Source organism: Pungitius pungitius, chromosome 1, assembly GCF_949316345.1.
Source record: "Pungitius pungitius chromosome 1, fPunPun2.1, whole genome shotgun sequence".
Classification (NCBI taxonomy): Eukaryota; Metazoa; Chordata; class Actinopteri; order Perciformes; family Gasterosteidae; genus Pungitius; species Pungitius pungitius.
This window is the reverse complement of record NC_084900.1, coordinates 4,996,383-5,012,219: the sequence shown is the minus strand read 5'-3', so window position 1 is coordinate 5,012,219 and position 15,837 is coordinate 4,996,383. Positions and strand designations below refer to the sequence as shown.

At 49.5% G+C, this 15,837-nt stretch overlaps 1 protein-coding gene across 3 annotated transcripts in view; it reads right to left on the bottom strand.

Moving 5' to 3' along the window:
- The window catches only part of LOC119222482 (NACHT and WD repeat domain-containing protein 2), a 31,223-nt gene extending 16,201 nt beyond the window's left edge, over window positions 1-15,022 (bottom strand). The window contains exons 1-4 of one of the 3 annotated variants that reach the window (XM_037479191.2): window positions 14,958-15,022; window positions 12,334-12,502; window positions 6,864-6,952; window positions 688-804 (exon numbers count right to left, since the gene is read on the bottom strand). In XM_037479191.2, coding sequence (XP_037335088.2) covers window positions 688-804; window positions 6,864-6,952; window positions 12,334-12,481 — 354 coding nt within the window. In that variant the 5' untranslated portion in view covers window positions 12,482-12,502; window positions 14,958-15,022. Of the gene's footprint in view, window positions 1-687; window positions 805-6,863; window positions 6,953-12,333; window positions 12,503-13,380; window positions 13,663-13,762; window positions 14,069-14,957 lie in introns of those variants that run through there. The other 2 variants (XM_037479192.2, XM_037479190.2) reach the window with 2 other exon arrangements.
- Between the last annotated feature and the right edge of the window lie 815 nt (window positions 15,023-15,837).

Genomic DNA, 15,837 nt, shown 5'->3' with positions numbered 1-15,837 from the left:
TCGGATCTGTTTCATTTCAATAATTCACCATCAATTCCTCATCCTGTCAGCCCACCCCCCCCCCCTCCCCCTCCCTCCCTCCCCACTACCCCCTACTTTCATCCTTTCTCCGACTTTCTTTTATTTTTTTTACGTGGCCAAAAAGATAACTCAAATGTCAGCCGTAATTATGCGTGGTGCCACTCTCTGCCCCCTTTGCACAGGTCTTCACACGACTCATTAATACCGAGTGTAATTTTAGCTTTGAAATGGACTCTCTGCATTTCCAATGAGGCTGCCTCCAGATAGGATTCTTTCTCCTTGCCCGCTCTCTGGCGTTTGTTGAAGTTTCTTCAATATTCTTTTTTTTTTCATCATCACCAACCTTTCCGGCGCGTTGAATGCAAATTGACGTATACCGGAGTGATGAAGTTATTGACATTTCCAGCACCCTCCGAAGCTCAATCAGCATTTATAAAAAAAAAAAAAAAGCAGCACATGTTAAAGGAAAGAAAAATGGGATTTCGCTGGTGTAGGGTAGTTTATATATATATATATATATATATAGAGCCATGTAATGAGAGAAAGAGCCGAAGCAGACATCCAATTCCATGATTTGCTTTCCAGACACACGGCGATGTGATGTCATCGCAGCAGTGAAATAAAAACAAAAAAACAAAAAAAGTGTGGACCTGCAGCGATACGTACAACGAAACAAGGTCCCGCTGAGGTCTTCAGACATTCCTCCAGGAGTTTCATCCTGATCCGCTGCAGGTCCGGACTGTCCCACTCCTCCGGATCGGCTCCCCAGTACAGGTCCACCACCTGACGAAACACACAAACACGGGCCCGGCAAGGGTTACTTTTACTGAAATGTGCAAAATTATACAAACTTAGTGTAGTGTCTGTGTCCTTTATCTCTAAGTAGGACGTTTTGTTATTTTTGGTTGCCTCGTTTCTCTGCTACAAAGGTCCTTTAAAACCCCAAAAGGAGCAGAAACAACAAACCCTAAAAGAGTTTTTGGGATCATTTCCGAGCAGACGTGTACCCAGAGGCTATTAGGCCCCCCCTTTAAATTCGCACTCCGGCACTGCTCCCATCGTTTTCCTGATAGTTTCCCCTCCCTGACGGCGGAGGTTTTTTTTGACGGAGAGCGAAGGAGAAAAAAAGCATCGGGCAGGCGAGGTGGAGGCGAGACGGAGCCGAAGCTGTTCGCCGGGGCGCCGCCCCTTCACGCTCCGCTGCCCGCCGCGGACCCGGCGAGCTCCGGCGAGTCGGCTCCGTCGCGCCGGCTGACACATCCGCGGTGTGGCAGGGAGCAGCAGCCACTGGCAGCCCTAGGGAGGGCGGGGAACTCGACAGTCTGGGGGATGTTGTCTCGTCCCCCCCTGCCTCTGCCTCCCCCCCCCTTATTGGTGGAGCAGCACCTCGGCTGTGCACCTGCCAGCTGCTGTGTCGATGTATCCCCGTGGCAACCAACCGTTTTATTGCCTCGAACGCCTGGAAACTGCAAACCGTACAAAGGTGATAACACTTTGATTAAAGATCAATGAACAACGCATATGTTGGAAAGTGCCAAAATACCTATTTATTTAAGGCCAATTCACATGTGCATTCTCTCTGTGGCCTCCTCGGAAGGCAAAAAGAAGTCCGACTGTATAGAAGTCTGTGACATAATGACCCCAGAACTCAAGAAAAAACAATGTAGACATGAGTTTCTGGTCTTCTTCAATGCAGCATGATGTTGATTTGTCAAACAATGGTCCAGTATAAAGTGTAATTAACCATAGATAGTATGCTTTAGAGCGGGTTTACTGATATTGACAGCTGGCTGCCGCTAGCAGAGTTGCATCTGTTAACATTTCTATCGTCATTCTTTTACATTTCTACCTTTTCTATGATTTTTCAGTCTGATAAAAAAAAACTTGTAAAAAACTGTAAGTTGCAATATTCAATTTGCAATCATTTCAATCATAAAGGATTATTCAGATGATGAAAAACGGCAAAACGGGCCCCGGCTCTAACATTTAAGTGTCTAGAGCCAGGGAATGTTTAGACTATCTTCCTTGAATAATAACTGAAAAGATCAATGGAAAGTTTATTTTCTGTAACCAGTGCGATGGTTGTTTTGTCAGTCCTACAGAGAGAGAGATAAATGCATACAGGATGAAAATGATCCAACGGGGCTGGTTGTTGCAAAGCCCCCTTTTTATTACCTGAAAAACAACCCCCCCCCCCCCCCCCCCCACTCACGCCCGACGAGCATCCCTCACTGATGATGAGGAAAACGCATTGCTTATCGGTGTCACTAATCTACTTCCAGGGCACATGTGTGGGAGACTGAGAACGGCGAGGCAGGGGGGGGGGGGGGGGGGGATGAGATGAGCCGAGCTCCCCCCCCCCCCCCCCCCATCGTGATCGCTTTCTACCAGGACTCGTGCATGCGATCGGGAGGATGCGAGGTAATTAAACGCCAAATGAAAACATCTATTACCTGCGCGCATGTGAGTGGGAAGGACACACTGATTACATTTTCTCAGTATGGATGCATGGGCGAGGGAGAAAAGGGGGAGAAACAAAGCTGCATATTTGCAGGGGCGGGGGGGGAGTTGTAGACGGAAGGAGGCCCAGTTGGGTTGGATGAGGACTCCTGTGGGACCGGCTTTGGCTGGAACTGCTTCACAGTGTCATTGCGTCCTCTCTTTTTCTCCCTTTTTGTCTTCGTTACTCCCCCCTCTCATTGGGTCCCCTCTCCCCGACTCCCCCACTGAACTGTATGGCAGCGGGGGCGGCGTTGCTTACGTAACAGCCGAAGCCGCTTCTACTAAGAAGCTTTCTGACGCCCTTGGGAGGCATCGGCGGGTCAAGTCCAGGAGAATCCTTTTTTTTTTTCTTTCTCCTTTGATTGAATGTTAGACTTTGGGATTATGCCCGAGATGCCGAGGAGGAATTGAGGCGCAGAGGGGATGGGGGGGTGGGGGGGGGGGGGGAGAAGGCTGAATAACCCCACAGAGAGAAGGACTCCGGCTCGAAGAAAAAAAAAACACCAGTAAACATAGATGCGGTGCCAACATAAATATATCTTAAGCTTCCTACTGCGGGCATTTTGTTTTATCAAGAACACGTAGAAAACTCTCTAAGAATGTTGGATGAATCCCGCTTTGTGGAGCTCAAGCAAATTCCAGGATTTAGCAGCAAATCCGTGGAAAAATGTAGTATTTCTGCAGTGATATGAAGTACATTTTGAAAAATAAATACAGACAGGGACAGAACCCAGGAAGGGAGGTTAAGCAGAGATCCGATACTTAAATGGTAGATCTCTTAGTGCTGTGCTTGACCTTTGCTGTTTCTCAATAGTGTGCCTGCGGGCGACGAGAGGTCAGTCCTCGCACAGTCGACTGAAGTTGGCCGCCGCCGGGCGCCCGGAGGCGAGTTTCCACACGCCCGCCTTCTGAGAAAATCAGCGGAGCTCGGACTCGCCGGGGTCATCGCGTGTCGAGGCGCTCCAGGCGTCGCAGCTCAGCCACGGCATGTTAAGGGTCAGCAGGCCGAGGTCAAAGACGTGAGGTCAGATGTCACATGACTCGAGGTGGCTGTAATGAGGTTACCGACAAAAGACGCGCAATACGTGTTCGCCTGGATATGCACAGGTGGTACCGCCGGACGTTCGACCGCTGCAACACGGACTCTGTCGGCAGGCCCTCAGGCACCTGACATCAAAAGCCCAGCGCCACGACAAAGACAAACCGAGGACGCATACGTCTGAGGATGGCTTTTAAAAAAGGTATGTTTGGGGCTTTTTGGGTCCGATAAACCCGTCCCATCTATTGTCTTTGGAGCAGTTTCAGATTTAGGGCCTATTTCCCTATAACGTCAATGAAGACCCTCGCGTATCGAAAACGACAAAGTGCTCCTATTGGTCGTTGAACTTGGGTTGTGTTGCCAGGATACCATGGCAGACTTTTCTTAAAACTCATAGGAAGCAAAGAGTCAACACGGCTTCTACATTCTCACCTCGCGTTGTGATGAACTTCATGATTGAAAGCAGACATTCAAATCACTGCAGGGACTGAATATCCTTATTTACTCTAATGGGGAAGCAGTCCAGTTCCTTTCATTAATCCCGTTGCCTGCACTACGTCATTTAGTTGGAATGGCTTTTTTTCAGCCGATGAGTCCACTGCAGAGCAGAGTGCAACGAAGTGTCTCTTAGTCAATCTGGCCTGCGGGTAAACGAAGGCTGAACTGAACTAAAGCGTCTCAAGGGCCGTGGGTGGAAAAAGTGTAGGTGGAAGCCACTCGCTATTCTGCATCTTACAACGACTCGTCTCCCAACACACTAACTAAAGTTGTTAAATCTACTTCATATTCTACTTATTTTGTATTAGATGAAAACACTTTGTTATGATGCCAGGTTTATTTTTCCTGGGCTTATCGGTCCATCGAAGGATATACATATTTTCTCAAATATTCAGCTGACAATAGATACTGTGTGTGTGTGTGTGTGTGTGTGTGGGGGGGGGGGGATATAGGCGTCATGGTGACAGTAATGCGAATGACTGGCTCTCCCATGGGCTTTACGAGCACATGCAGCCAGAGCCCCAGAGGCCCCTCATGTTTGATTTTGGATTATCTTTGCCGTGGAGGCCGTCGGCATGTTGATGTGCTTCCCGTAGACCGAGTAGAGAAAAACAACGGTCTCGGAGGTGGAAAGCGAGTGGAGATGATGGCCGACCGCCAAAGACGGTGAAAGGAACAGGCTGAAAAAACAAGGACAGACACAAATTGATCAAAACGGTAGCGGGTATAACCGATGGCACTGCATTTAAATACGTCACATGTGTCTCCTGGAATATTTCATCTTACAAATATCAACCTGAAAACACACTAAAAATTGTACACCTTCTTAACACCTAACAACCAATGGTTGATTTCATCAAAGCTACGAGACAAAAAGCACATTTACTTTTTTATTTTTCTCGCCATGCTTCAACATTTTTAAGTGGGTGACATGTATTCTAAGACCATTGCGTCTTCCTTGAAAGACTCCAATTGACGGACGGATTCCCGCTTTTGAAAAGTTCAAGCATTTAAAAAGATCTTCTTGAAATGTCACCTCGCCCTCATTGTGCCCCCCCCCCCCCCCCCCTCCCATCTTTCTGCTCGTGTCGGGAGTCCTAAAAAGACGTCGGAGAGAAAGCCGCAGAACGCGAACTTTGACTATAATTGCTCAGTCTGACGGACAGAGAGTCAACGCCGCTGCTTCCGGTAACCTCCAGAAATGTCATGTTATTTGTCTTGTTGTCCATTGTCTCGTTGTCTTACTGTCCAACCGCCATGTGAAATCCTCGCATGTCTAATTTTGGCAATAAATGTTTCTGAGGCGGGTTTTGACGGGTTTTTTTGACGTGCTGACACCGTCTTGAAACCGATCTTTGGTGTAATGATATAAATACAAATGGTTAAAAAAAAAAAAAAAGACAAAAAGGGATCAGTGTGATCCCGCCTGCTGTGCTCTGACTGAATGAGGACGGAGGCCCCCGGGCTGCATTTTGCGCCCTCTCCCCTTCCTCCATCCCTTCTCCATTCTCCATCTCCCGCGATCCCTCTCCATCCTCTTTAAGGCAGCATTGCTCGGATGGGACCCGGGGAGAATCAGGGTTTTATCGGGGTGGCATATGCGCGTGTGTGAAATAGGAGGAAGATAAATCACGGACCAAAGCAAAACGATGAATGCAGATTTTTTTTGGGGGGTCGAGAGGACAATGTACCTGAACCAACACGCTGGAAGTCTTCTGTGCTTTCAGACAAGGTGCCAACTCTCACTACACGTGGGTGGGATGGAACGTGTGGAAGGGGGTTGGGGTGGGGGGGGGGGGGCAGGGGGGGTGGGGGGGGGAGGGAGGTTAAGTGAGTCATAGTATAAACTCAGCGAGTCGAATAGCCAGACAGACACGTGGCCACCGACACCGCAGCCAAGAAGGCGTCTCCGCCTGGCTCCCCTCGCATCGCCTCGAGCTCGTCTGTCGCACGCAGACATGAGAGCGCCGGCTGTTACGTCTCCCCGTCTGGCCGCCGAGCCTTTGAGCCTTTGGACTTTGGTGTGAACGGAGCTTCTGGCTCAATGGCACCCGTGAGACAACACCCGACCCTCCAACCTCCGAGAGCTCCGATCAGGCCGCCGTTGGACCCTCCGTCCACCGATGGATTCACTCAAAAACTTGCGCAGCAAAGGGCCCATTGCCACTGCATTGTGAGCTCTAATGAAGCACCGGACGAGCCCGTTGCGCGAGGTGGTCCAAACACCGTTTCGTTTATTCTTGTTACAACACCTCCTCCTAAATCGCCTTTGCTGGGAGATCTTTGCGATCCAAACATTCGCAGCGTGACATGAGAATTAACCCGCCGGGGGCCGCGGCTTTGCGAAACCATTCAGGGGGTCACTGAAGTCCCCTTTAGGTGCAAGGAAATCACCTCAGATCCTGGGAACAATCTATCTCCCCGACTCAAGGGCTCCTCCCATGCAATTGCTAAACAAACATAGCTCTGATTGCAATCTTCCTGTGTACCGTGGCGCTGATTTGCAATGCAAATGATCTCGATCGGCGGACACCGCGCGGAGGAAATGTTGCAATTCACGGACGACAACAAGGCATCAAGCCGCCTAACCCCCCGGCTAGATTTGTGCCAGCCTTTCGGCGTCGGAGGCCTTATCTTCGTCGGCCTTCTGGCCGCTTAAAGGGGCGGAGACCTCTGCGTGCTGCTGTGCGGGCCCTGCGGGCAGCGCCAGAGCTGGGGGGGAGTGGATTCGGAGGCGGCCAACAGTAAATATTGGCACGGTCCGGAAAACAAGAGACCGAATTGAAGGACAGATCTCGGTTACCTGGAATTCGATCCCATAGTTCTCCCTGCAGAAGTCCCGTAGTTTGGGGTAGACGTGCTCTTTCAGTGCGTTCCTCTCCGCCTCGGTGTCTGGAAACCAAAGGAATAGGACATGCTTCAGAGTCAAGTACCGATAGGGGTCGGGAATTAGCTTAGCTTAGCATAGAGACAAGAAGTAGAGCCTTTCTGGCTCTCCCCTAAAGGTACTGAATTTAAATTCAGAGCATTTATGTTTAATTTCATCGAGAAGAATGAAGAAGATTGATGACAATCAAACCACAACTAATATTCTGTCATAGTTCTTTGAGAAGAAAGAAGTGCTGAAAACTAGGTTTTTGTCAACCAGTTTTTCCACATTCACCCAACAAATCAAATAGCTTTTTCAAATTTCCCCTTCAATCAACAAATGAACTCATCAGACATTCACCTCTGATAAAACAACATCATCATCAACTTCATATCGGGTTTTAATGTGGATCATTTATCAGCATGCATGTTTTTTTTCACACCCGCATCCAAACCGAGGAGGGAGGGGGGGGGGACTGCAGACGGCGGCGATCCCGACACACACACACACACACAGACTGTTGAGGAACGCTGCGAAGGCCGTGATCGCATCAGGCAGCCGTGGAGCCCCCGGCTTCTCCTTGTGTCCCACTTTCTTTCCTTCCTGTCCTCTCTTTTTTTTCTTTCTTTCCCCGCTGTCTTCCAAACGGTTACCGTAATGGATTTGGACAGCCCCCCGCTATATATATTTTTTTCTTCTTCTTCTGAAGGGTAGCGGACGGATAGTTAAAAACAGAACAAGCCCGACAGTGAGAGCCCTGTGTGACCAAGAAAGCTGCCTTTGAACACACACATGGGGGGAGGGCGGGGGAGGGGGGGGGGCGTCTCTCTCTCTCTCGTCTATCTTTAGCAGGAGCCCTGACCGCCCACGGCCACTCGAGTCCAAAATGTCAAAAACCGGAGCTTTGGCGGGGGGTGGGAGGGGGGCGAGGGGGCGCGAGGGTCTGCAGACGGAGCCTCGGCGGATTCGTTGCGGTGAATTCGTTGTGTGTCACGGCGGCGTGGGCGGCCTCGCAGGTTTTTTTTTTTTTCCCCGTTGTTTTGACTGACACCGGCCTGGTGAAAGGCCGGAGGGTGGTGCGATGCAAATCGGCACGTTGCCGAGCCAAGTGTCTGGCGGCAGAGTCTCTCTCTCTCTCTCTTTTGTGGGATGGTGAGGAGTTATGGCAGCCCGATTTATGTGTGTGTGTGCGCAATGCAACAAAGACGTTGCAATTTGCCCGTCTCTCTCGCCGTGTGTGTCCCTCCCTCCAATTTTCTAATCCGTTTGTTTCAATAGTGCCCACCACTGTGCCTTTTTCCCTTTCAGATTCCTGTCCTGTCGGCTCTTTCTTCTGTCTTTCACACTCCCTTTATAGGAATGAAGGGAAATGTCGGTTCTTTATGTCGCTTCGTACCTCCTATTCTTCACAATACAAGGGAAACTGCTAACAGACCATCATTGTTTGTTGCTAACGATCCCCAAAAAAGCTCAACCCAACGCATCCGTCGCCTCAGCCGGTCCTTTCGGTCTCTCCCAGGTAGCGGTCAGCCTCCGCTGTCTCATCAACGAGGCTCTGACAGAGCAATCACTGCGCTCTCCTCGAGATGCAACACTCCAGAGACACTCGGTATGCACAACGGCGCCGAGATCTCTGATTAAAAGAGAGGGGAGAAGTCAACAAACGGTGTCCCTCCAGAGCAGAGGCGTAAAGAGGCGGTCATTCAAATTGACATGGACGCTACAGTGTGTGTGTGTGTGTGTGTGTGTGTGAGAGAGTGAGTCTGTGTATCTGAGTTGCTTAAAGGGTATTGGTTCATCCGATTCTAGACACAATGTCCCATGCTTTTCAACATCTAGACTGGTTATTCCTCACGATAACTGCAACATCCTTTTTGCAAGATATTTCTAAATTAAGGGCCGTTGGTCTACTTTCATGCATCAGGGATGTTGTTGGTACAGGTCGTCGGGGTCAGTTAATAATTTAGTTGCAGCCCTTAAACTTGCAGCATGTCATTCTCTCTGTCTCTCTCTCACTCACTCACTACAGTCTTAACAAATGTCACCACTGCATATTTCATTTCATGCAGCGCTGTTGCTCCAAAAACGTCACGTTGGTGTCGCGCGGCGCGTTCAGCCCGCGTTTCTGCGGACGCAGAAATCGATACGGAGCGGCCCGGAGGACGCTGGAGGCCAATCGAGGCCCGAGTAAATGAGCCGTGCGTAAAGGCCAGCTGTTCCTGCAGTTTGCCGAGCACAGGGAGACCCTCGTGTTGCATCAGAAAACCACTGGATCACGGAGAGGGAAACCCGCTAGAGGTTTCTGTGCCGCCACCCACCCTTGGTGTAAAGCTTCCAGGGTGGGGGGGGGGGGGGGGGGGCGGCGGAGTTGCCTGATTCTCTGCCGGTGAACGGACCAGTGCCATTCTACCCAACATATAGACGCACTGTAACAAATTCATTGGGTAACATCTGTGCTAGCGGCCGTTGCCTTGGGAACAGTATCTATGCCGGCAACACACGTCATGCTTTACAGCCCAATTATAGAAAGGCCACGACGACTGATTCTCAAGATCGAGGAGACTCTGTAACCATGGACACCTCATGTTATCTTGTAGGGTTGAGATTTAAATCTCTCGCTCTCTTACACAATCTCAAGAATGGTCAGACCAGCCCGGGTTATGGACTGATATCGAACTCATTCGCTCGAAAAGTCACCCGAAATACTGTTTCCAGTGAGTTTGCACGTGGACTTTGCGGTTGAAATCATTTCTGTTGCCGCTCACGGCACGAAAATGAATACGCCACGTTTCACATAAAACCAAATATGAAGTAGTCTCGGCAGTAAAGCGCAAATAAATGTTTTTAATCTCAATGCAGGGTTGCCAGGTCTGTTTGAAAGAGACAGCGGTCGGACATTGTCCCAAATCAGGCTGAGGCTTTTGTTGGTTTATAAGCTGATTAAAGACGTAAAGTAGGATATTTTAAAAAATAGCAATTAACGTGTCAAATGAACTGTGCATTATTACTTTACGACAATCAACAGAACAGCAGCCCCTGTTTGGAGGAATTAACATGAGCAAATATAAACCACTGGAAGCAGGCGTTTAGAAATAGGTGGGAAGCTTTTTTTTGTTGTGTCTTTTTTTTTAGGAACCTCGTAGACGGAACGTCACGTCGCACGTTCTAATCCTCAGTGTTGCTTTTTAAATCTTAGGCTTTTTTCATTTTTTTCGGATGATAAATCTCGCACTCAAGTTATTTCTGTCGGTGTCCTTGACACGGCGGGATCTGGAAGAAGTGGGGAGAGTTACTGCTGCGATCCAAGGAGAACACAAGTGTGAGAGAGGTGTTGGGTGTTCATGTAACTTGTTTTTTCATCCAAAAGTTGTTACTTTTTAACATTAAAAGAAAAGTGGAATCAGCCAATTAGAGCTTTAAAGACACCCTTTAATGTTGCAACACTGTCATGCGCAGAACAGAAGGAAAAATCTGTATCTGTCAAAAGTGAGCGTTGAACGCAAGTTACTGGTTTCGATTTTGTTTCATTTCCCATCTCATTAAAGCTCCAGTCCCAGTAATAGCCCTCGATGTGCACATACAATCAAATTCCCATTAGTTACAAACCGCTAGCACGCCACGCCGGCTCATCTCCAGGCTAATTAGGTTGGTTATAAGTGGATAAGAGCGATGTAATCTTTATTCAGGTGTATCTGGTGGGCTGCTGGCTCTCGTTACTATCCTTCCCTGGTGAGGTATCTTTTTCAATATGCTCCACGAAAGGAAGGGGGGGGGGGGGGCGGGGGTGTTGGAGGAGTGTGTTTGAGGGCAACGGCTGAAATTGGCGAAAACCGTGTGCTGGCGGAGCAGAAGTGTCCCGCAGCACTCTTTTTGGAAACTGAGAGAGGACCCCCCCAAAAAAAGTCAAACAAACGCGCCATCGACTTCGCACGCCGCAGGACGGGGGGCCAAAAAAACAACAAAAAAACAACAACCTGGAACTCACTGGCCCCTGAAAAGCAATTTAATAATCCAGACACCCCTCCCTCCCTCCCTCTCTCTCTCCACCGTAAATTATAAAAAGAGGGTGATCAAGGAGAAAGAAAGAGAGAAACATTGAATTATAGATTTTTTTTTTTAATAAATAAAAATAGAGTAAACTGAAAGCGTGGGACTAATCGTGCGGATTGTGGCGTAACCAGCGGTATCCGCGGTGACGAGCCTCGGCCTCGACGATTGCGGCGCGTCAAGGCCTCGCGCCTCTATCTACTTTCCACAGCTTGCGTACGAGATGCCAAAAGCCCCTGGGGGGGGACTTCGCGGCGAGGTGCTGCGGTCGTACCGACCCGTGCACACACACACGCACACACACACACACACACACTCCAGAGCCAAGGACTCGAGTGTTTCATCAACATCACGCGAGGACGACGCAAACTCCGCTCCAATCAGTTGTTTAGCATTTCATGTTTAGAGCTAAAACTGGACACACTGTAACAGAGTAACATCCCAAGAAAAGAAAAAGAAAATGCCCAAAATACCCTGTGATTTGAAGCTGGGGATTCATCAGTATTTCAGGGCCATTGCTGAAGCAACACACTGTGTGTGTGTGTGTGTGTGTTTGTACGGGAAAGATATGACACTGGATGCCAACACCTCGCTTCACTGGAAACAGCGGCTCCGAAACGGCTCTTTTCGCGGCTCGGCCCGACGTGTGTGCGTCTGGGCGAGAAGAAGAACCCGGAATAGCCCCCTCCTCCTCTTTTCCATCTACGTGTGGAATGAGGCGTTGCATTTGTGTTGTGGCGTTTTTTGTTTTTTTTTTCTCTCCAAAACGGCTGACTCAGCTACAGGTGGATAAACAGCGGCAGACTGAACGCCATCTACTGCGGGGGGTAGGTGGGTGGGTGGGTGGGGCGGGGGCATAATCGGAGGTCAATTCCTTCTTGTTCGGGATTACAGCGATTCGCTCAATGGAATGAGAGCGATATCGACCAAAGCAAACCTCCCTCTGGCTGTGCCCTCTTTTGCCCCTATAGCTTCCCCTCTCATAGCCTACTCCACTTGCCTTGACTTGTTTACTCCGGTTTTATACCGAGCCTATTTTTACCCCCCTCGCCCAGAGGGCATATTCAAATACGGAGCTGCGACTGGGTGTCTGTCTCACCACCCGGCTGCCTTGCACTCTGCCTCCCACCGCACGCTGCGAGTCCAGAGCCAGAGACGAGATCATTTTTTCGTTTCAGTAAGTATTTTTTTTCCCATAGTAAACACTTTACGTTAATCTAAGAGCCCGTTTTTTTCCCCCCATCGAAAAAAGGTCTCCGAGCCTGATGCGTTGACCTTCTACTTGACCCCTTGGATTATTTTAAACAGCCCTGATATGTGACAGCAGTGTTGTGTGTGGGGGGGGACACTGACTTACCGTCCGGGTTGGCGCAGATGAAGACCCGGACGCTGCGGCCGGTGGGGACGTGGTGCGGCAGCGCGTTGACGTGGCCGCTGATGGCCGCCTTGCGCAGCGCCGACTCCCGCGGGCAGGGCTGCCTGCTCCCCACTCCGGACGGCCACATGGGGGGCGACTTCCAGCGTGGCTGCACACACACACACACACACACACACACACACACACACACACAGAAGGGTTCAACGTTAGCGCAGCAGGGGGCGCACATGGCCAGACGTGTACGCTTACGCGCATGATCCTTTCACACACACACACACACACACACACACAGGCGCGGGGTTGCATGCTTTGGACACATTTACTCCCATTGACTTAATCACGGGGATGTTTCACTGCTGGCTCAAGGGTTACAGTACACCATGCCATACTCGTAACGCCCGTGGCACACATAACACGCACACGCACGCGCGCAAATAAGTTTGTACGAATATGCCAAATCTCCTGTAAAACACCGATATGACGTTGAATGTGACCATCCGTGTGACAGGAATATAATAATAGGATATTACGCACAGCCCGCTGCCGTCACGGCGCGTGCGTAATTCGTAGGGATGTCCTTGGACGCGTTCGTGGATTTTCAAGCCACCGTGGGACAAACAAAGACCAACAATGCACGACACACACGGGCACGACAAGCGTCCGCCGTATTCCCACCGCAGGAGAAAAGGGCGAATAACCGCAAAGATGAGGTTGTTCCGCCAGGAGGAGACGTCAAGCAGCCGTAGTTTGGTTTATCTTGAAACCTTTTTGTTTTCAAAGACGGGACATCTCCAACAACAACAACAAAAAAAGCGAGGAAAGGGTTTGAGAGGGGGGGGGGGTAGGGAAGTTGGGTAGTCCACTACAGAACACTACATGAAATCCTCGGAACTATCAAATCACGTAGGCATCCACCGCATCCACGGAGGGGAGAGAGAGAGGGAGAGAGAGAGAGGGAGAAAGAGGACTTGACTAATAGTGATGCTGGAGACGGGCACAACACACAGGACACTTCTGTTTGCTCACATTCATTCGCTTCATTTCGAGGCTTCCCAAAGTATCCGGACGGTGAAAGGAGGATAGAAACGCCCATTAGAGTCCCTGCGGCCGGGAGGCGACGTCGGGGGACGGTGAGACGGACGCCGTGGGTCGGAGGGCTCCCCTTGGCATCCTGCTGTCTCCGCGAGCCGACCGAGCTCTGGGAGAGAGAGGCGGAGGGGGTGCGTGAAGCGCGGCGAGGTGAGAGCGCGCAAACGCCGGGCGGCGTCTTTCAAAATAAAAGCTGGCGTCTCGGCACAAGGATCGCTGCGCCCGTGCGCGACGCGCCACGGCGGCGCGCACATGCTTACGCGTTTTTCATTACGTCGAACAGAAAAAATATTTTCACGCAACAGCTCCGTGTACTGACCTCGCGTTGCCCGGGAATCGGTGGTATTTTACGCTGAAGGCGTGACCGCGTAGTTCCGGTCCGGCTCGGTCTCTATCGGTGATCGTTGACGGAGGAGCTCAGATGCTCAACATCATATCTGTCTTCTTCCTCTGAAGTGGACGGACTGTTTATTCGAACCGGATCGGACCGCAGAGTCAGCAGCGTGGTGCCGTAAATGACGTTGCCACGGTTACTAGAAGCGCCGCTGAACGGTTTGCGACCTTACCGAATGCTGTATTTTTTTTTTCATCGCACAAATTTAACCACGAATAAAAGTTTATCACATAAAGGTTAAATCAGCATTTCTTTCTCTCTCGTTTTATTTTCACTGAAACATCATGCCAGTTTTCCATTTCCTTTTAGGACAACATGGTCATTATTATTATTTCTGAAGCAAAGCATAGATTCATAGATAATAATTCTTGAGTTTATGATAAGATGCAATTACTTAAGTAATGTGAACTGAATGTGAATTTGGGGTTACCTGAGCGCCATTTTGCCCCGGCCTGGGGTGGGAGGAGTTTAGATGAATTGCTTTATCGATAAATGTACCTTGATTCTGCAGCCTCTGGTTATTTGTGCTGGAAGTTTAAGTGCATTGGTTTTGTACTAAATGGAATTAATTACTGTGCTGTTGTTGTGGAGGGGCAGCAGCAGCAAGCATTTCTCTGAGTCTGATGAGGTCTGTTGCCTGAGCCTGACTAAGGCTTTTAAGTTATGACCCCAGCTTTTAAAATGCGATAACAGCACGATGTCCGTTGTGTATATGTCATATTTGAGCATCTTACAGATAAAGATAACATTTTGTTACATCACTTTCAGAGGCTTATATTGATTGTCTTTAGCAGCCTCCACTCATCAAGATCTTAAAAGATAAATACAAAAGACAGACACAAAACATTTTGGAATCTTTTTTTTATGTTAGTGAATAATGTTGGGAGCTATTCATTCCTATTATTCCAAATATATTAACACCAAAAATGGCCACAGACAAATGGAATGAACAACCAATCTAGAATATATTTCACATTACAGCCATCCCCTATCGTACACATTCCTGAATGAATCCCGGCACACTATTTGAAAGCCCACATTGCCGTGACCCAAAGCGTCCAATTTAAGAGAGTATTAACGTAAGACCAAAAAAGAAATAACCAGGTGCTAGACGACTTACCGTAGTGCTGCGGGTCTCGGGGAGGATTCTAAGGGCTCTGCAGGCTCACGACGACTCATTAAATGCAGCCTGCGGGGCCACCGCGCCCACCAGAACTCCACAGTCCGGAACAGCTCACGTGGAGCGGCGGGGGGGCCTCGTTCCCTACGGTGTAATGACCTTTCTTTACCTGATTGGTCCACCCCCACCCCCCCTCACATAATCTCCAGTCAGTTAATCATGAGTGCACCTGCACTGGATTTAATGCACAAAGGAGGAAATTGGTATCATGTGATGTGAAAAGCATATTTTTTTTATGCTAAAGATGTTTGGCCCATGTGTAAACAGCTCACAGGGCATTAAAACCCCCCCACCCCCCAAAAATGGAATAAACTCTGACGAGTTCCAGAGTCCATGTGCAGCATCCTCTCCCCAGTTTAGTGCACCCATGTGTGAGTAAACACCTTTGGGTGAGTCTGTGTGTGTGTGTGCATTCAGCTATGTTTACAGCCGTTGCAAGTTGGTGTGTAAATATTGGCGTGTTCATGCGCTCATCTTCCCGTCTCCCCCCCCGAACCCCGGACCGCTCCGATCCAATGTGAGTCAGCGCGCTGACAAAGATGCGATGATGAGTCACCTGGGAGACGCAGGGCCACGGCGGACACACACCAGCTTCTCTCTTGGCAAAAACGTCGCAAAGGCAAAGGCACCGGCTTCACAAATGGCCGATGGCTTTTTTCTTATTTCTCTGCCAAAAAGCTAGATTAGGAATGGGGGGGGGGGGGGGGGAGGGGGTCTAGCCATTGGTACCGAAACATTAAGGTGAGCTGACTCAGATCATTGGCATGTGCTTGGTGAGGAGTTCTTTGGCAGGAAACATTGACTTTGGCCAACTCCAAAA